This window comes from Glossina fuscipes, unplaced genomic scaffold (genome assembly GCF_014805625.2).
Source record: "Glossina fuscipes isolate IAEA_lab_2018 unplaced genomic scaffold, Yale_Gfus_2 257, whole genome shotgun sequence".
Lineage (NCBI taxonomy): Eukaryota > Metazoa > Arthropoda > Insecta > Diptera > Glossinidae > Glossina > Glossina fuscipes.
In genome coordinates this window covers 716,093-739,178 of record NW_023998600.1, presented here as the reverse complement: position 1 = coordinate 739,178, position 23,086 = coordinate 716,093, and the positions used below count along the sequence as shown (strand labels likewise).

General features: G+C 35.0%; 2 protein-coding genes across 3 annotated transcripts in view; one reads left to right on the top strand and one right to left on the bottom strand.

Annotated features, from left to right (window-relative positions):
• Positions 1–23,086, bottom strand: part of LOC119642809 (furin-like protease 1) — a 483,953-nt gene that overhangs the window by 94,286 nt on the left and 366,581 nt on the right. The window lies entirely within an intron of this gene.
• On the top strand, positions 20,226–21,657 carry LOC119642810 (carboxypeptidase N subunit 2). The gene has a single exon (XM_038042090.1). It carries the CDS (start codon positions 20,246–20,248, stop codon positions 21,650–21,652), a length of 1,407 nt encoding a protein of 468 aa, XP_037898018.1. The 5' UTR covers positions 20,226–20,245; the 3' UTR covers positions 21,653–21,657.

Below are 23,086 nucleotides of genomic sequence, written 5' to 3'. Positions count from 1 at the left end.
CTGGGCGTTACTCCGCTTTTACATAACATTATCTCCACTAACTCGGCATTTGTGAAAATAACTTTGCACCGACAGATGCGATCTAATATCTTAAACCTAAAAAAGGTTAAAGGTTAAACATGTCGAAAGCATAGTTTCTTTCATTCCGCAGGCAGTGATTTATTGCCTTTATGTGGTTTTCTGGTGAAAGAATTTAAAAGCTACGAATTTTTACCATAGATTTTAGCTCCAACAGTTCCGGCAACATATATTGGTGAAGAGTTTGACAGCGCTGTTCCTAAAGATCAGAAGTAAGTTCGACCATGTTCTTTGCCTTAAGTTCAAATCAAAAATGCGCTATACTTTTGCAGTTTAATCCTACCGCTTCATTACAAAAATGAAGAGTTCAGACAATGGTTCAACTTTGGACAATTTGAATATGCTTCAAGTTTACCTCAAAGTGTTTCAGCAAAATTGCGTGAAGAGCTTAGCTCACTGTTCAATAATATGTGGTGGCCATACCTTCGTTTGGGCAATTGGAAGCGATACGAAGATAAATTGCTAGAGTATGTGGAAAAGTCTGGACGTGTACAAATTTTAAGCGGCACTTTCGGTGAAGTTAGAGTCCCTGTGAATGAAACAGGGCGATATGATCAATTTGTAATGAGTGTTTTGGAAGACGATTCTGGCCGTACGATACCTGAGTACATCTGGAATGATTTGAAATGGAACCAAGAAGGAGAAAAGCATGTTGTGATTTTTGGTTTTAATTCGCCCTTTTATGAAGTCAGTATGTTAACCGCTATGCAATTTATTTACTCATTCAAACCTTTTCTTTTAGTTCTTTTCCGAGAACGATATTGTGTTTTGTAGGTCTATGTGCGAAGAAATTGAGTGGTTGAGAGACATACAGAAAACATTCAAATATCCAAACATGGGTGTTATGTTTTGTTGTTTACATGAAGATGTTGTAAAACTGAATCTTATAGAAGGTTTAGGTAAAACGATGCTTTTTCCACCAGATTTTGAGAAGCCGAAGGGATGTCCGTCTTCTGATGAAGATGATTCGAGTGAAGACAATGATTCGGATGAGTCGGTCGAAAGCTTGTCCGTACGGGATGGCCGAGGTAGCGGTCGCGACAAATCATATGAGCATGACAGTGAGAGAGACTATGTTAAATCGGGCAAAAGATCGCACCACGACAAAGGTTGTCATGAGTTCCGATCGGGCAACCATCCACATCAACGTGATCACCACTACAGAGACTCGGATGAATCGTATGAAGATTCACGAGAACGGAATCATTTAGACAATGAGTCGGCTGAATCAACTGAATGCTCGTGTGAACGGACTCAACGACACAGACACTGCGTTGAATCCACCAAAAAATCGCATCGAAGCGATCACCATGGCAAAAGTTATCACAAGTTCCATCAAAGGAGTTGCCGATCAGGCAACCATCCACATCGACGAAATCACCACCGCAAACACTCATACGAAGATTCACGAGAACGGAATCTATCAGACAATGAGTCGGATGAATCAACTGAATGTTCCTGTGAGCTGGCTTACCGAAGCAATGGTTGCGACGGACCAAACCATGTGGGCCACGAGTCGCGGCAGCGGGATCAATATGACACATACTGTGCTCAATCGGACAAAAAATCGCATCGACGTGGTCGCCACGGCAAACGTAGTCATAAATTCCACCGCGACATTTCCCGATCGGGCAACCATCCACATCGACGAGATCATCATTGCACAAGCTCGGATGATTCGTACGAAGATTCAGATTCAAAGGATCAACATAAGAGAAACTCGCATGAATCAGGCGAAGGCTCACGGGAAAGGAAACACCATAGCAGAAACTCGGATGTATCATACGAAGATTCATCAACAGAGGATCACAGACACCACAGAAATGGGCATGAATCGTGGGAAGGAAATCTCCATGGCAGAAACTCGGACGAATCAGACGAAGGCTCACGAGAAAGTAATCACGATGGCAGAAACTCGGATGAATCGTACGAAGATTCACGAGAAGAGGATCAACATAACGGAAACTCTGATGAATCGTACGACGATTCACGAGAACGGCGTCAGTACGGTAATGATTGGGATGATTGGCGCGAGTTGAATAAACATAGCAGAAACTCGCATGATCACCAGTTGCACACAAATTCGCATCGACGCAATCATCATGGCAGAGATAATGGTGAATCGTATGCAAAATTGGGACAGGATGATTAATACGACAGGAAATAAAGCGAATAGGCCGAAAACAGGAATCACACGAGTCACCAAGGCAAATATTAAAAAAACAATTACGCATACGGCCTGTTTTCTACGTTTTATATAATTGTATACCTTTCGCTTCAAATCAATCTAGTCTGCCTTATAATGTACAACCGTCGTAATCATTCAAAAAACGAACTATGACTGAAGCGTGATGTTAATAGGGAGTTCATTAAAATTATAATCGTATAGTAATTGAAACATATTGCGAAGCGTTTTTGTTCTTCAACCGATTTTAATATATTCATCCCTTTTCTATTTCACCTTACTAATAAGGGTTTGTACATCTCTCTCCGAACAATTTGCGACTATTACGCTAACGTCTAAAGGATATATTATTTTCTCGCGAGGTGTAACTGTATATTTGCACAAACGCAGAACATGAGGTAAAAGTGAACTACAACATACGTAAGTTTATCTCCTAACTACTCTTGGGTCGTGTGATATTCTACGTTATTTTAAAAATGATCGGAAAACTTTACATTTGGTTCAATTCTAAATATGGTTTTGAAAAGCCTTTCCCATAGATTTCCAAAGTGTACAACTAACATTTGGTTACTACCAATAAGATTGAAAAAATTTACTCCTTCTAAACAAATTTGTTGCTAAATCGCTTTCGTTTTTAGTTTGCGATTTAAAGTTACAGACAGGTCTAAGGTTTGTGCTTTTTTTCTCATCAGCGTTCAACAATCTGACTAAATGCTATTTCGTTTGCGTTAAGAGACATTTTAAAAATGTGCATGTTATTATGTTGTCTATCATTTTTTAACTTAAAAATTATTTTATTGACTTTGTTTATTTCGGGGTATATCATAACTTAGCAAAGACACCATGTTGTGGTTTTTAGCCAAGACACAACCTTCAAAATATATGGGCTGTCTTAACTTTGGTTTTGATTTAGAGCATGAACAAGTGTAAGGAGTCGAAAATCACGTTCATTTTTAATACTAATTTTCAAAACAACTTTTATCAAATGGAAGATTTTTGTTGTAATATATACATAGTCCGACTAACTACTATTAGGATAGTGTTTTCGTTTTGTTGTAGATATTACTCAGAGGTATAAACCAGAGAAGAAGCAGAAAGTCGCATCCAAATCTATTCATTTGTTTTAATCACAAGAAGAAAAGCTATTTATCTCCCATATGGTTTGTGGTAAGGCATCTTAAATTAGTGCAAACGTATCTAGGATTAATTCCTGAATTTCTTTAAGTATGTCCGATCGCGTTTGACATCTCACCACGCTTTTTCATATTCAATCTGCCGGACAGATAATATGATGAAATTGATTTCAGCGGTATTTTTGGGTTGTAAGACGAACGATATTGAAAATGGATTGAATGTTGTAAGTTGTGCTACAACTGCCCACCTTGATTCCCAGTTTCACTTTTTTCAAAATAAATGGCGAAAAGAAATATTTTGCTACACTAGATGAATGTGGAAAATTTTAATGAGACTTGACAACCGCCCCAAAGCTTATGAGCATATTTACGCACATTTACCCACGGAATGGGCACCGAGATGATATTATTTGAAGTAACGCGAAGGATAGAGAAGTGCCATTAGTAGTACTGCACGCGTGTTTGCCTATTTTTGTTGGTCTATCCAAAAGTAATGCACGCATGTGTATGTGATTTGTTTTCTTTTTCGTTGTAATATTTTGCAGATCTGTCCAACAAGTAATGGAAATTTTTATTTAAAAAAAAAATACGTGCTAAAAAAGTGTTAGGATAATGACACAATTAAACCAGCAGGTGTTTAGAAATGGTATAACGAACTTAAAGCCGAGCAATGCAATTACTTGATATTTTCCTTGCCTATGCTTCTTGTGAATTATATCGAATTAATAAAAATCACTAAAATGAATTCACTGATTGCTTTGAAGGCTATACGAGTAATCAAAAAAGTACCAGAAATATTTCGCAGCCTTGAAAATGACAAAATTACTTTTGGGTCGGCGGTTAAGGCAAAGGAATTCTACAGTGCAATAATAGTTCAATCTGCGTAAATCGGAGATTATCTACATGCACGATGAACTTTACCCCGCGTAGTTATCGCTTATTTCTGTCTGTGTGGCGCTCTAGATATTTTGCAGACATGGTGCCGACAAGATCCTGAAAGTACTCTAAATTTTGATGCATCATAGTCACAAAAGCGAAATAATTACGAATGGGTTTTTGTGATGACTGTGTGTGCCAGGCGTAATATGACTGCGCGGCCTATTTTTCTTATCTCATTTTTTTTTGTTTAAACACCATTTAATTTATTCAAAAAATATATATAAAAAGGTTGTTATGACTTTCAAAAGTGCAAGATGTTGATTCTACAAACCTGGCTGTAGGCAGGGTATGGACGAGAACACGGAGAGACAAGGTTAGGCGGGTCTGTCTCAACTCCTTCTGAGTGTTGCATACTTGCGCACAAACTTTATATACCCTTGCGCCACAAGTGGCAAGGTTTAGGGTATAGAGAAACAAAATATTTAAACTGACGCCATTTTGGTTTTTTGAAGAAATAAGTTCTTCGAAAAAAAAGTCGTAATGTTTGTTACATTTTTGAGTAATAAGTTTAGAAGATTTCTGCGTTGTTGTTCTAGGTGCAAAATATTGACCTGAAGCGGGAGAGGAGGCCACCTAAGAAACATTCGGGGGAAAACGAAAGGTTGTCTTATTCGAAGGCAACACAATGTGTTACATGGATTGGGGTATGGCAATAACATGTCTTTCTCTCTGTTGATTTCGGTGTTATAAAGACGTGAGGTTTATCGCAAACATTCGTTTAGGGAAAAGATACCGTATAGGCAGACTTAACCGGTGAACTACGTTCTAATGGACATTTATCCGAAGAAGCGAAGGACTGATAACCCCATTTTGTTCATATGAAATCTGTACTTAAAGTCGTGGATCTTGGAACTCCGAAAATTTTAAACGGTAAGAAATAAGTTTTATAAAGAATTGAATATTTTATCGGTTGTAACATTAAGCTTAATGTGCACGTGTAATTTTTTCTTACGAACAGAATAAGTAAATTAAAGGTAAGCTATCTAAATGAATCCCTGTGATATGGTGACCAGTTCAAATCGATTGTCAGCAGATGGAAAATCATTTTGAAGCAAAAATTATGTCTCTTTTAGATCACTTGAAAAAGTCATATGCAAAACGAGGCAATATAGTCTTTAAAGCAAATGGAAGCAGACCTTGTTAAATTTGCAGAAAATCTTTAGTGTGTCATGAACTTTCATCATGTTGAATTGAAATGTTTGTATTAGAAGTTCTATGACGAGAATGCAAGTCTAGATTTAGGCATGCGAGACTTTATCATATGTGAAGTTAAATTAGGAAGCCAGAAAGTCTCTAAACAATGAATGCACAGGATTTACAATGGCGATGTATCGTAGATAAAACAGAGATGTTCGAAACAACAATAACGCAGCAGTGAAGTGTACTTAAACGTATTTTATAATTTTGTAGATCAGTTTTGTAATTTTTTCCTAGTTTTGTTGCATTTATCGTACGGCCAACGATGCTATTCGACAAATGCTCTGGGTGTTGTTGCTGCTGTTGTCATTGCTGTTGTTGTTGTCATTTATCCTTAACAACAAACCATGACAAGACACGATGGCAGGCCCTTTTATGGCAATCAACCAACAACACAATAACATATCAGCATATTTACATAAGCAGATATAAGTTAGTGTAGACAAAATTGTGTTTATGGATTTTTGTGTTCGCATATATTCCGATAAATTTGTAATACAGTGTAGGTGTGTGTTTGCGTATATACTTTAGAAATATGTGATGTATAATTATGTGTTTGTTTACATGCACAGTTATGTGTCGCTTTTATGTAATTAGTAGCTGCAAATGATTGGCGTGTATTGTGCTTGTGCACTGTAGTGTTTACAACCACATGTACAAATTTACATTTTTATCGTGCGATGGTAAGTGCATAAATCTAACAAAGCAAGGAAAACATACTGTCATCGTGATCTAAGTCAGAATTGTCTAACCTTCTCGGTATTATCATGAAGGCGTAATTTAGATTTTGTAAACACACGCACGGAAGACTTACAAGAAAACAACCTTCAAGTGGGACATTATTGTAGTCTATTAGAAATCGAGTTTTGCGAATTTAGGGTTTATCAACTTTGAACATTTCTCGACCGCATCAAATTATTTAACTGAGTTAGAAACCAGCACTCGAACATAAAGAGCAAAGAGAAATATTGACTGTTACATAACTAGAAAGTTAAATAACTTTGTTTTGATTTTCTTATTTGCGATGTGTTAGCGATTATATAACCATCCTTCCAGAGCTCTTTACAATTAGTTCTTTGCTGATGAATAACAAGTACGTTACACTACCTCCAGAGCTCTTTACAATTTACCACAACACGGGTAGCAATTCGTAACCTTATATAATGAAAGAAGAGCGAAAAGAAATATTTTTCGTATTGAGGTAACTTTTTATCACGTTCAGCGCAAATTCTCCGCATTCAATAAGGTCCTTATAAAGGAAAAAGAAATTACGGCTAGTGAACCGTACATGTAGTTCATCAGCAAAGAACTAAGCGAAAGCGTAAGCGTAAGCGCAAGCGAATTCCAGAAAAACCATCGGAGCAGAGTGGCGGCTTAAGAGCACCGTGCTACGTCAATCAAGCACATTTTGCAAAATCATTTCCTTAAGGCAACTGGTTTTGTGCCGTTTGTAAGCTCAAATCTTCAAAACCTCTGAAAATAGTATTAGTAGGTAGATATATATATATATAGTTAGATATATTTATCCGCCTGAGTAGCCGAAGGCGAGGAATCTCGACTAGCAAGTCAATGATCGTGTGTCTCAAGTGCGGTAGAGTTTTTAATAAAAAGCCGATAGCCTTAGATGCTAGTGCTTTTAAGAGTTTAGTCTTAGAATTTATTTCTCTGGCGAAATTAATAATAATAATAATAATAGTTAAATATACATTCTCCCTAAGGCGGCATGATCACATTTCAGGTTACGTTCTAAGTTTTCTGAGTTGTTCCGTTTGTTACTTTGATTAAAGTTTGACCTTTACTTAGCCTTTACAACATTATCTTACGGCAGGAACTAAGGGAATTTTTTAATCTCTTTTTTCTAGTAGGTCAGTTCGCAATAACCATTTGTTGATTGCGGTTTGGTCAAATCATTTCAGTTATAAGAGCCTATCTTATAAGTCCGTGGGTGAGAAGTTTGGATGCTCCTATCTCCCTTACAAGCGCGATCTTTTCATATTCACCGCTAATAATGACGTTAGCTAGTTGCTTAGCATTGGATGGAAAGTGTGGTGTTGGTGTAGTATATGCTATGTCCTTACCTACTAGCCTAATTATATTCTTTGTTTCTTTCTTCTTTATCATCAATTTTCTTTTCTTTTCAATTCTGTAGAAACGTTTTGTATGATAGACATTGTTACATATCATAACAGGGCTTAATTTTTTCGAGGTTATATAAGCGTCAATAAATAAATAAATAAATAGTAAAAACTAAGTCGTAATTGAAACAAGCGAGCAAAAGGTCGTGTCGTCCATAGATATGCTTAAGCCCGGAATATAGTGCGGCTGTAAGGAGATGGTATTCATGGAGTGTATGTTATTTTAGGAGTTTTCAAAAATAAATGTGAGCTCAGAAACGTAGAGAATTACGCTGACAAAGCACGTGAAGCCAAAGTCACAAGACTTTGTTGCAAAGCGTTTTTCATAACAAAACTATGTCTAGCGATGATTTCATCATTTGAGCCGTTTGCTTTGAAAGCGGTCTAAGTTCATTTTTGACAAAGTGTAACTAGTGATATAAACAATGAATGCAATCTGTTATGAGCTTTTCACCTGTAAACAATTTCCAAAAATATCCTTCAAAATTGTCATCACTTTGTCAATACAAATTTGTCTTTTAACAAATACTTTCAAGACGATCACGCCATAAGCTTGGATCAATTGTATATTTAGAAAACGTAAAATAACCCCGTTATATGTACCAACCACTCATCTATCCGAGTAGATGATATTAGTTACAAGTTTGGCTGCAATTTCTATTATTTCAGAAAGCCGGCGAAACGGAAGCACTTGATTCTTCTCAGAATCCCATGCTTATTATGTGCATATGTTAAGTAAGTGAACATATATGGATGTGAATATATTTTATTTAAAGTATTGTCCATTGCTAGCTGCATGTTTTTCCTGCCAATCTGTCACGCCTATAAAAATTTTTGTCCTTTTGCTTCAAACTATTCAACGAATCGTTTCTTTTAAATTTTTATTGATTAACATTTGCGTGAACTATCGATGCAAAGACGTCGTAATGGGACGGTTTCAAGCTTGTTAAGTAAACCGCATGGACTAGCATTTCCCAGTCGAGTTCTCCTAACATATCGTCGATTTTGCAGTATGGATGGATAGATGGATGGACGAATGACGTGTAAAAAAGTGCCCTAATCTATTTTTCCTTTGATATTCAAGCCCTTTTTACAATAGCGAACGGTCGAAATCGATTAATTGTTGTTATTAGTTTCATCTGGATTTGACAGGCTACAGGTCCTTTCGGTCACAGCAAATACAGAGTGTTACTTTCTTGCCAAAGCGACTCGATCTTGCAATCGATGTGAATGGTACGTCTGAATCTAGCAGCATTCGCTAAATATTCCGAGTAACGAGACTAAGCAGAAGCGCCTTGCTCTTGTGCCGTTTGACGAAAAAACAACGCTGTCGGCTAATGCACAAGACTTTGACACAAAACTCACCATGTTGGATGCTATTACAAACTTGGCTGTTATATAAGACATGTATTGGAAAATCTTTGTCGGATGTCAACAAGAGAGAGAATAACGCCAATGAAGCGGTTTAACAGAAACTGCATTGACAGTCTATAGGTAAATTTCTATACCAGATACGTATACGTACATGTCCGAAGATCTGGAACGTGAGTATAAATCATTGTTTGGTTCTTTCAAACCTTTTTAGAAAAAATGCGAGATATCTGCCTTCAAAGGTTGAAAGATTTGAGATACATATATATATATAATTTTTTCCATGAATTGCTGGAATATATAAACATGAGGTATATTGAAACTACGTGACGTTTTCTAGTTTTGATAACTTGCAGTGCGCTATAAGAGAACTAATCGTCAAAGCAGAAGATTCGTAATAAAAAAAAAAAAAAAATGCGCATTGAGTCAATCTCATAATACTTCATATTAGCATTAGTCACGGGCCATGTGTAGGACAAGCTTGATGCACACAAGAATTGTTTATGTGTACAATGAGGTGATTATCTAGTTTAGGCGATAATGCATGTTAAGTTTTCAGATTATAAACTTTTTATTGTTTAAGCTAATCTTTTTTTCTTTTTCTTTCTCTTTTATTAGTTTTTCTCTAATTGACGTGTTGGTGTGATTATAATCGCCACTTTTTAAACTGAAGAGGAAAAGTTTCTTTTTCACTTTTAATCTTGACTAAAGTTAAATTGATCTGTATCTACCTATAGGAATTGATAACAGCAATGCACATATATATAGGAATATTTACTTAGTTTCACTTCTTTATGTTCTACAAGGATTTTCTCAGCAATGATATTAACATCGCTTTAAGTCTTTGTGTATCTTGTTAAACTAAGTGATTATTTGGTTTGTTTCGAACTAAGCTTAACTGTTTTTACCTTTTCCTGGTTTCTTTTGAACAGTTTAACTTTTGTAAATTCATTTTTTTTTAAATTCTTTTCTCGCGCTATTTTTCTTTCCTCTGTCTTTGCATTTTGCATTGCACAGAGCAAATGGGCGTTCAGCAAATATTTGATTATGACTGTTATCAGAAAATTTTATCTCTGCTCAGACAACCGAAAATGCAGTTATAAATGCAAAAGTACAACAAGTTAGGAACTTTTGCCATCAACTGGCTGTACGGGAAGATTATAAGGAAGCCATCGGTTCCTTTAGAGACAATTACTCAAAACTGTTGTTTTAGCTGGTAGCAGTTCGCATATAAGCTGATTATCACCAGAAAGCTTAAAATTCAACAAAATTGTGAAAAGAGAAAAATAAAACGTAAAAATAATCTTTGCACGGAACCTTTCTACTGTGTATATGTATATCTGCATAAGCGAATTGTAAAACAATAACACGGACAGTAACACAAACAGAAGAAAAAACAAGTAAGAACATTATAGTACGGGGCAAGACCGGCGATTAGACACCTTTCCCTACATTATCTAATACTTTCATGATCATTCACTAGTTTTGCTAAAAATACAGCCGCATAATGGGGCAATCCTTATATGCGGTGATATCCAAAAAATGGACCTATGCCCCCCAAATTCGGTAAAGTTGATTTCTACGTCAATTTATTATTATCAACTAATTTTCACTATGAAATATTAAAAATTAATAATTTTTACTATATAAAGATTCAGTTTCCGTAGGAACGGTTGTATGACGGAGATTACAAAACAATGCGCCAGTCGAACGATAAATTTTATAACAATTTACGATGCCCAAATAATGTTACAGAGCAAGTTTTGTCCAGAAATTTTAAAAACCGTGTACCATATTTGATCAAAATATCTCAAAAATGGCAGTTGCCAGCTTGAACACAAAATTACATGGGTAGACAGGCAGACGGACAGACCGACAGGGAAGCTACCACCGATTCAGAATAATAAAAAGTGGTCTTGAGCCCTTCTACGTGTTACAAACGTCCACACAAATTTTATACACTCTGTACCTGACAAGTGGTGCAAGGTATAAAAAATGTAATAACAAACAATGTAAATTTAACAATATTCAGTAAGTAGTTGTTATGCGAAAAGAATATTTCGGATCTAGGAGCTTGTACATAACTAGCACTTTGTTTTCGTTTGAGTTCATAATTTAATTAATTGCTTTTAATTAATTTAAAACTTTCCACCGCGAATCTTTTTTATTAATTACGTTTTTAATAAATAATGAAAAAGTAAATGTACGCGCGTTAAAGCGTATAAGTATAAACTTTTAACTCACATATTGTTTCATTCGCATGTTAACAGTATTGTTTCGTTCGCGATGGTTAAAAAATACCTTTGGAACCCTATAGACAATGGTATAATCATCGTATGCTTCGCAGTTCATTCTCAAGGAACATTGTTACATTGCTGTATTGCAAGGGTGTGGCGAGAGTAAGCCACATGGCCAATCGTCGCACCAATTTAAAATTCGGAAATGTTTATGGGTTGGACGATTCTGATATTGCCATTGAGATTATTAAAGAGAAGTAATGCATATTTTATAAATTTGTAGCGGGTATGTTAAATTCGCTTCCGATTAAATATATAAGAATTGAAACCAATGCAACGATGTTTATAGCACGCCAACACATTCTGTGCAAGGTTGAGAGAGACTTTGTAAGAAGTTAAATATAAGGAAAGTAAAAAACTAAAAGAAAATCTTTCGTCTCTCAAGTATTCAAAGATATATCAGAGTTTTCATTTGCATTTCAGTAATAAAAATCTTTGATACGGAATGTTTATAGTATTCCTGCACATTGCACAAGCTCTGCTCTCACAGAACAATATTTAAAAGGAACTTTTAAACACATTTTTAAGCAGAACTCTATGAGAACTTTGATATAAAAAATGATTCATATCATGATAATGACAGTGTTAATACTAATGTTAATGCCAATGCTAATGCCAATGTTCATGGGAATGCAAATCATATGAATAACGCTCATGATTATCATTATTAATCGCATGCGGAATCCGTACCGCGACCTAGGAGATCTATTTTACCGTAATAATTATGCTTATGATAATGACAGCGATGACAGTAATGATGACCTTGATAATGCCAATATTAATGCCACTGTTAATATAAATGCGAACGCTAACATTGATGTTACCAGTAATGGTAATAATAACAGAAGTGAAAATGGTAATGAGAAATGTAATAGTAACTATAATGATACTGATACTGGTTACGACAATGGATAATGATAATCACAAAAATAAAGATAATGATACTTGTAAAGGTAGTCATAACAATGGCAAGAATTTTAATGGTAATAATAATGGTAATGAGGTTGGTAATGATAGCGAAAAAGATAATGATAGTGATGATTGTAATGATAATTATAAATATAAAGCAAATGCTCAAGATAATGTGAATGATAATGATTGGTGATCGCAATTACTAATATAATTACGGAATTTCGGGTAATGGAAGATTTAAAGGGCTAGCGCGGATATTATATCATCAGCTACAGACTTGTAAATCAATGAATTAGTTGGATGGTAATATCTCGATGGATGAAAAACTCGAAACTTGTGGGTACAACCAGTGATTTGAATAATTCACTTTAAGAGAATTCCAATTGGAACTGTACTTTGAGTGAAGATTTAATTGTTTCCGCATGTGATTATGCACTGACAATAGATTTCAAATCCATGATGTAATTTTAGTATGCCTGCAAAGAGGATAACGATTCGCTACAACCGCAATAGGCTTTGAACAGGATGACATCAAATAGCACTCAGCCGGGGAAAGGGTCAGATTGTTGAGAACAAAAATCGATATCGGTAGCCTATACACATGAATCAATAAATTTAACATTCCTTTGTGGAGAAATTCACATAAATAAAAATTTGTAACAATTAAATCCCTCATGGAGTAGGTATGAGAAATTAATACTTTTCATAATATTTCGTGTATGCATGTGCCTTTTCTTTAAAACATACATACAGATGGACATGCGTGCACATGTAAAAGTACTCACGTGTCCACAGAATTTGTTTCGGTTCTTTTCTTTAACTTTTTTCGTAATTTATTTATATGGTTTATTAAAGAGACCATAAGGATAAATGAATACAATATGAGAAAGCGTGCAATTGTTAATTTTAAGACGCAAAGTGGAGAGGCAAGGGAAGAAAAATTATATATAAAAAATTTTAAAATTGTAGAGCTTCCTGGCAATGTATAATTGTAAGGTTGTTCGTTTGTCTGTCTTTCTATTATGTTTGTGCGGTACGTTGCAGCATAAGTTATCGGATAACTTTGCGGCATACACATGATGCTGCAGACTCGCAGACTGCGTGTTTGGCTCATCCTTATGTTGTCTGTGAAAATGATTTTAATTTGAAAAATTGTTCCCATTCGTATAATAATTTTTGTAGTCTGGTTTTTTGTTTCTTGGTTGTTTGGTTGTTTGTGATATATCCTCTATAAACATTTCACACATGTGTATACGCACATATATATATATACATAAAAAGACTTGTATTGCATACGCATAATACGGTCCATGTGTTGTGTCGTGTTTTGGGCTTTGAATTTTTGTTTATCACCAAAAGCTAGAAACGACCAATAAAAATATTAAATCTTAACCTTTTGATGTCTACCGCTTGTCTTGCTTCTTTTTTTTGAAAGAAAGCATTTCAAATTATTTCATATTATTAGGACAACACGCTTTGAGCATAAGCCTTTTATTCCACGGTACACTTAAAGCAATCTATGCTTTCTCAACATTAGGATGCGGGCTTGTTGCTGTTGACAGAGATATATTGAATTTTTGTTTTATGCAAAGCGTTCCAAAATTTACGCAAGATTTGAATAAATCTTCCAGTGAATTGAATCGTTTTCGGTCGGTGTGCCAAGTGACATCGTCGTGTTACAAGTAAGTATTGTTGATAAGTACATCTTGTGATTAAGGCAACAACGAAAAAAAAGAAATCGATTCTCATGTCTCGATAGTGAACACGCTTAGCTGTTATTACATAGGCTTCACTGCTTAAGAAGCCTCTTCCCACTCGTCTTGTCCTTCTGTTTCTCCCTTCCTTCTTTTTATCCTCCATATTTTCTCCTTTTCTTGGCTTTACTTTCTCCTTCTCTTTGCCTTTTTTTTTGCTTTATTATTGTTCTTGTCTTCTTTAACTCCATTTCATTCCTTTGCTACTTTTCATTCATTGCACCATACAACTTGTGATACAGGTTAACCTTGTCGACCTTGACCGACTATAATATTTTTGTTTTACTCTATAGTCTTCTCGTTTTTTCTTTTTCGCTTTCTCTTCGATCCATGCAATTGTTTTTCTTTTCTGCGTTTTCGTCCCTTTTCTTTCTGTCCACTTTTTTGCTTTTCATTCTATTTTCTTTTCATTTCCTTTGAATTTTCCTTTTCTTCCCTCCTTGCTTATCTTCTTTTTTTATTTTTAGACCCATCACCGAAAAAAGAGAGATATACTCATTTCGTCAAAACGTTTGCAACGCTCAAAAGGAAGCTTTAGAGACCCCACAAAGCCTCCACTTTCTTGATTAGGCTCAAATTCTGAATTGATTTAAGCATATGTCTGTCTGTCCGTCTGCCTGGTAGTGTCTGCTGTAAACATTTTGCTCCCCGTAAATAGAAGGCTATCGGCCTCAAATTTGGCAGAAACATTAGAAGTTCTTGCACGCAAGTAGCGATTAAAAATAGGTCAAATCGATCGAGCAACACGGCTACAGTATCACGTAAACTAAGCACAGCTCTGTTTCTCAAGAGGAGCAAAAAATATCTTTTTTATTTCATTCCTCATAAACTAAAGCGGATAAATCTACAGAAATGTGAACGCAGTTCATATGAACGACACTGTGCTATCTGTATGAGAATCGAAAAAACTGACCATGCCTACCCATTATAGCAATGTATCAAAATTTAAATTTTTATTCAATGCTTTATAACGACATACTTCAAAAACCCCATAAAGTATACAAATTCTTGATCAGTTTAAGATTAGAATTCAATTAAGCGTGCCTGTCTGTCCGTCTCTTCGTCTGTCTGTCTGCTAGCGAAATGTGCAAGTGTCGTAAACTTTTCAACGAGCACGCTTAGAAGGCCCACGCTCCTATACGACAAAAACTATCATTTTGAATATAAAGAAAACCAGCCTCGCCTACTCCTTATTATAGAGTACGAAAATTTAGTTCTTTTAACTTTTTATGTCTTTTTAGAATAACGGTGATGGGTATAAAGAATTCGGTCGTGACCGACTATACTTTTCTTACTTGTTTATGTATACAAATACATTTCAACCTGATGTTTATCAACAAAATATCAGCTGGAAGAAAAACTTCTTGACGTTTTTCCTAATTGACAGTTTTAGAGAATTGATGGCTGGCTATAGGCCGAATGAGATATGAAAATTTATAGATAATAAAGAAAACATTCTGACATTTGTTAAAGCAGTTAAAAGTAAGTCGGTTTTGAAAATAGGCCAGAATTTTAATTTTATTTTACGTTGAATATTTTATCGACATCAGTCGTATTTAAGGTCTCTTTTCGCTTCCTAACAGAAAATTACAATGTTACAAAGTCAAGGCGGTTTGGTCGATTAGTCGTTAGAAAAATGTAGTGAAATTCTTCGAAAAAGAAGCATGTGGGCTTTCCCTCAAAAAATAATTTTGAATCTTGTCCATGTGGCTGTAAACATGGATCGGCTTCCTATGTGCGGGTGGATGCTGAAAAGAACCGCAATTGGGACAGCGTCGGACGATAATAATATACGAAAAATCGCGAATCAAAGATGGATGAAGCTGCTTCCAAATTGACTTCACTTAAGGTAAAGCTGTGTGTTAGTGGACGGCAATCGTGCGTCATAAACTGCGGTTCTCTGCTGTCAACGTGTATTTGAAAGCATTTGAAAAATTAATCAAATAGAAAAGGTGTCGTTTTCCACCACCACAACGTCAGACCACGTACGTCCTTAGGGACTCGGCTAAAATTTAAGAGATCTTGGCTGGGAAGTTTCGCTGTGTTTCTCTTGTATAGTCCGGGACTTGCCCCCGCCGGTTACCTTTTATGTCGCTCTCAGCCGAACTGAGTCGTCATGATATAAAACGAATTTGAAAATATTTGCTTCAAGTTTTCATCAAAAAATCCCAAAAGAAAAGTGATAAAAGATTAACTATCGATCCAAATTCTTTTTACCGAGGATATATGAAAAATTTATTTGAGTTTTGGTAAAAAAAAAAAATTCGACGAAAATTTACTTTTACGTAATATTGACAGTTTTTATGACATCACTTAATGGTCTGGCGGAATAGAACGATATTAGCAAAAGTGAAGACAATTCAAAGTGTGTATAGTGGTAACGGCCATTAAACTTTAAACTTCATAAAAACGTGCTATTTGTTAGTTGGCTGTTTGTGAGTGTTTCTTTAGTCCACTTTTAAAAGCAATCAGAACAAAAAACTTCCATGCTTTGTGTTTACGTACCCGTTTACGTTTATGTGCACACAGTAACTGTCGTGATTCGAAGCGACTACATTTATAAATAATTTCTTTATCGATTTATTTTTGTATATATATATTTTCTTAAAAACTTTTAAGCCAAGTATTTTTTAAAGAATGTCAAGCCTACGTCGATCCCTCCGCTTAAGGGTAAGGGATCTTAAATTCTATTTTTTTTAAGCTACATAGACCCTTAGCAATGTTCGCTATTAAAATGAAAAAAAAGGAAAGAATTTTTTTTAAGTTTAGAAATTTGCAAACTAGAAAGTTTTTGTATTCTACACCACTGGCGGTGTACGTTAAGTTTGTGCGGGTATATGCAACGCCCAGAAGAACTCGAGATAAATTTACCCTTTTTTATTCCGATCTATTTAGAGTCAGTTTCTGAATCGATCTAAGCTTGTCTGTCCACTTGTCTGTCTTGTTTTTTTGTGCAACCTACAGGCAGCAATTTTTGCAGATATTTTGATAAAATTTCATATATCAATATGTTACGAATCAAAGACGAATCGGACCACTCTCTCGACCCCTTTCCAGGCAACGCCTTATTTCGAAAAGTCGATATATGAATGATCTTAACGTCGTGCAGTTTTGATCTCAAATTTTAAGTTACCAACAACAAAAAGGAAGTTATGTTCGCTCGTGATCGAACCTCCTATACCCATCACCACGGTCCCAAAAATATGAAAAGAAATGCATTTTCATTCATTATGGTATTGAGCAGGCGTGGCTAATTTTCTCTATTTCTATAAAGTTGGAAATTTATATGATAATTGTGTTGTACTCTCTGAGTAAAAAGCAACAAACAAGGAAAGCAAAGACGGCCAAAGTTTATGTTCACAGTCGTGCGGGCCTTTTAGGCGAGTTCTTTGAAAAGTTTTGGTAATTTTCGAATTTTTTTGCACTTTTGTATCTTCACTTTTGCGAACGGAAATATGTTTACCACAGATACAGCAGAGTTGCTCAGGCGGACAGATGCCCAGATGAACGGAAGGAAATGCATAGATGCATTTCCAATTTGAAACTGTCGAAGAATGTGATTTTTGAAATTTGTTTCTGTGCGTTGTGAAGTCTTGGAAAAAATGAGATTATGACACACTATACGATTGAGAAGACGTGGCCGGTTTTTTTCAATTTTTATGAAGCATCGCTGAATCGAATTTACGTTCCACGTTTTGTAGATTTATGTGGTGTAGTTTATGAGTAATGAGAAAGGAACCAGTTTTTAATTCTTTTTCAAAAACAAAAATGTCTTCATTTCATGTAATGCGGTAGGCGTGTCCTTCCGTTCCGATTTGACCCATTCTCAAAACCAAAATCCGTGCAAGAATTTTCAAGGTTTCTGACAAATTTGAAATGGATAGCTTTATATTTGCGTCCAGGAGAGTGTTTACAACAGACATTACACAGACGGACAGACGGCCGGAGGGACAGACGGACACGCTTAAGTCGGACATGTACAGTTTGCTACTTTGCGGGACCTCGAAAGTTTCCTACTGGGCGTTGGAAACGTTTGAACAAAATGAATGTACCCCGTATCCTTCGAGGATGGTTATAAAAATAAGTCGTTTGGATAAAATCGAAAAATCTCGATGGAGTCAGTAAAGTTGAGAGGTAAATTTTGGAATAAAGAAAATAAAAAACCAAATATATATATATATATATATATATCACTGCTTCCACTATAGTACAGATAGCATAAAGACGAACAAAATTTTATTTGCCTGCATCATATGCTGCATGTTGATTTTATGTTTAATTCGTACAATGCAATATTGTACAAGTCATTGAATTTCAATGAACAAAAGTTATGCGCTCGAGGTGTTAGCTAATACCGATATGCTCTAAAGTGAATTTTAAATATTTACTTGTTTAAACGACAATTTTCCTTTTTTTTTTCAATCAGACATATGGTTATTTATACATATATATGTATATGTATATATAATCTAAAAAAAGTGTATATATATATATATACATATAATATTTTATCATCTAAACATTTCCTACTCAAAAACACATTCTTTTTCATCAACCAAATGCAACCCAAATAATTCAACCGACAGCGTCAACAAGAGTAAAAAAAAAAAAAAAGAAGGTAAATAAATGAAAAAAGCAGACTGGAAGTCAATGAAACTGAAAGTTTGACAGGCAAACCGTATATGAAGACATAAAAAGCAAAATTCTAAACTAAGCCGACTTAAAAAAAAAACACAAAACCCTAAGTGCTGCTAATGCAGCATCAGTAGCTCTGAACTGATGTTGACAGCAGCGACAGCAGAATGAAAAAAAAAAAAACTGTAAATTTTTAATCAAATTAAAACGAGATCACCACACACAACGAACAAACGGATACTTAATTGCAAACGGAACCAACACAATTTAGCACAAATTTTATTGAAATGCACACAGATGTCCAAATGTAAAAGTAGATGTTTGCATATGGATATATGTAGCCACATTGTACACAAATACAAACACACACACATACAGAAAATCCAACTTAGGCGTAAAGCAATAGTTAATCACCGCTTTCGTAAACGGGGTAATAGACTGAATTTGCTGTTTAGCCCCTTTTTAGCATTCTTTAGTTTCAGTTGAATTTGAATGGCCACTACTCATACCTTTGGGGTTTATTAATTGTCTCGTTCGATTTGAGAGGCTAACGGTCTAGAATGTTATGGGTGAAATTATGAAGTTGCTTTAAGCAAGTCGTAAGTTGTAAGTTCGCTCCGAGAAGATGTACGCGCAACTATTTCTTTCTTAAAATGTCTTCTTTTTACGATTTCGTTTGGCTTTCCATCATCAAATCATTTTTTCATTCGGCTATCCTAGGAAAACGATTGTCTTTTCATTCGCATTATGCTTCCATTTCTTTCCTTCTACTGTTTTTCTTATCACCTGTTTTGCAGTCTGCTTTTGATCTCCTAGTTCTACGCGACCTTTCTGCCATTTTACGCATGTTTCTGCTCTCCAATCGTTTTTCTTTGTAAAATAGAGTATGGGTTCTACACTTTTTCAATGTAATCATCTTGCCATTTTTTACCAACAACAACAATCTTAGAGAGGAAGAATATAGTAAGGTAATGTTTATTAATTTCTTCTAAATATTCATTCCGTTTATCTGCCATGTCGTCGTATCTATATGTAACTGCAGGGTGATTACAGATTTTACATACCCCAATATTTTAATCTAACTTGCCTAAGTTAAGCATTTGTATAATTTAGAATTACTAAAGTGGACAATAGCCACCACTGGGTTGGTGATGATGATCATAATGATGATGATGATGATGATGATGATGATAATAATAACAATAATGAGATTACATGTTACTATTTGTATTGCTTAGCGCGTTTTGATTACAATAATAAATTTGCCCATGTACAGTTGTGTGCGCGTATAGAGGTTATTATTAAAGCCCTCGTAACGGGTTTTGGGAAAAACGAAAAGAATTCATAAATTTTGCTTCTCTGTGGTATGTTAAGGAAAACATACTAAATCAAATATCAGTAGATATAGTGAGATCATAGTGAACGCGTCGCTGACGCGGTTCGCCTTTTGCAAAGGCAACCAACTAATCATAACTTTTAATAAACCCGTAATAGTGTTTTTTTTTTTAGTGAAATATTTTAATAAAAATTATTTAATTAGAGAAATACAAAAAAAAAAAAAAAAAATTAAATTAAATTTAAAGATTAAAAGTAGAAAATTAATAATAAAATGCAAATCGTTTTAAAGTTTTTATTAATGACGGTGATAATGATGATGATGAGAAATGTTCCTAAGGTTCAATTGGCTCAATTAAGACGCGTATGGATGCAAGATCATTGTCAGAATGGAATTTGTTCGGGTATACATATCGGTCGCAATGATTATGTCATCATGTCTCAGGCTCCGATTGCCAAGCAAATTATGCTGACTTTTGTCAATTCTTCGATAGCGAAGATACCGCATCTAATGTTTGATACCTTTCCCGATTTGCAAGTATTGCGTTTGGAAAATTGCTCGGTTGAGACATTCGAAAGACCACAATTTGATGGTGCAAGTAATTTGATGAGCCTGTTTTTAGGTTATAATCTTCTAAAGGATATACCGAAGAATATCTTTCTGGGAGCTGATAACCTTAACGCATTAACGTTGAACAATAATTTCATTAAAAGTTTGCATAATTCCAGCTTTCATGCGCTTAAAGAGTTAAAGGAACTCAATTTGGCCGATAATCAGTTGGAATTGTTGCCGTTAGGTGTCTTTGCGACAATGCGTAAATTATTAGATTTAAATTTGGCCGGCAATCGTTTTGAATTATTTCCACGCGGCATATTCGATAAAAATTTAAATCTAACACGAGTCAATTTGGCCCGGAATCGTTTTAAGGTTTTCGAATCCGAATTATTTAAAATGCAACCACGTTTAACTTTATTGGATCTGTCTGGCTTAATACTACAGGAGTTGACTTTAAATTTTCCCATTTTGGAATCAATAGTCGCCAATAATTGCGATTTACGTAAGCTGACCGTATACGGTATAGTTAAGGAATTGGAATTGCGCAACAATTCCTTAAGAGAAATACCTCATATGCCGAACGCCAGCAATGTGACCAGCCTCGATTTATCGCATAATCCTTTGGGCAATTTACAAGGCAATCCTTTAAGACGTTATACCGGCTTGTTGCGTTTAAATTTAAGTGCCACCAATATGCATGATCTACCTGAAGGAGTTTTCAAAAAACAAAATCACCTAAAACTATTGGATATTTCTTCGAATTCATTATACAATTTGAAATTTATTATCTTCGATAGTTTGAAAAGTTTGCAGTATTTTTACTTTCAGCAAAATAATTGGAATTGCGATTTTTTGCAATTGTTATTGAATTCATTTGTAAAACGACGCGACATATCATTCATGGAGGATATCGTTGAACCCGAATTAGTTGATGACTATATTGACGGAGTGGCTTGTTGGTATGAAAATACGAAAAGCTCAAGGCATTGTGAAAGCGGCACATTAACCGATGCCGCCTTAGAATTGTCAATAGTACGCAACGATATCAAAACGATGATGGAAACTATGGATAAGAAATTTGTGAAAATTTATCGCATATTAGAAGAAATGAAATTAAGATTGTAGGAGGTTGGATTTGTTACCTCCTCCCTACACATATCTACAACATATATTCTAAACTTATAAACTGACATACTCTCGCATGTTATCTAATCTCTTAACACATATATATCGCAAATATTTATTTAATTGTTTTTTTTTTTTTCTCTCTCAATATGACTATTAATTATACTTACAATACTTATAAAGTTTATCAAAAAATAATCAATCAATTATTATGAATTATATATTACATTATTATTATGATTATCTATCTATTAATGTAGTAAAACTTTAAATTCATGTTTCTTTTAATTTTAAATGAGCCGAACGAGACATAAGACATTATTATATAAACGCTATTATAAAATAGCAACAACAACAGCTACGAGAACGTTATGCAATAAAGAGCCCAATATGAAACCGATTCTTTAAAATATATTTGCATTTTATTTCCCTCTAATGATAGTTTTTACTTTTGCTTTTCAGACCCTTTTCTTTTACTACCTCTCCTTATTTTTCTTCTTCTTCTTCATCTCCTTCTTCTTCTTGTTCATAAAGAAGCGAAGGCATAAGGAAAAGTTTAAATAACAAGTGGAGGAAGTTTTTTAATTTAATCATTTCTTTATAGTTCGTGTTTATTATCTTAACTAAAAAAAGATGTTGCACTTTTCTTCATATTTATCTACCAGTAGCATATACTAGTTTTGTTATTTCGTTTGCGACATCCTGGATTTTGTTGACATTTATACGTGTAAATACTTATGTGTCTATGCTGTGTTACGCACGTATTTCAACGATGTAGATAGACTTAATAAAGTCTTTCGTCCGTACATTCGTCCACGCGTCTGAATCTTTGTCTTTGGTCGACCGTGTTGATCATCTATTTGTACATTCAAGCGTCCGTTTCTCCCTTCTTCTACTTCTTCTTTGCCTCCGGATATTTATTTTCTTTCTGCTAATTATGAACAAACGGGCATGCGCTCGCTTTGTCATTCCGTTTGTAAGGAATAAATACCAAGCATGTGAATAACAAATGCGCGCGCAACGTCTTCGGACGGGAAAAAGTGTTAATAAAACAACAAGCAGGTAAATTTTGAATATAAATATGAACAAAGCGGGTGCTCAAGTTCAAGCTGGTGTTCGATAAGCTAAAGGCGAGAGGAATTGACAAATCCCAATCGATTTTGGAGAAGTATAGCTAGCCGCCAAGGACTAGACTAGACATGAATTTATTAGGGTTCGCCACAGATCTGAAAATTAGTTACCAAATGATTGGCTGCCATTGTGAATCGAACACAACAAATCGGGCTTCAAATAGTTTGAAAAAATATCTCAACCTTAAAATGGAACCAAATTATTGACCAGCGACTCTTTACGCCGGTTTTAGATTTATATAATTATTTCCTATCTTTCTCACAATTCGATCCATTAATATATTTAATGACAGGTACTGTGCAC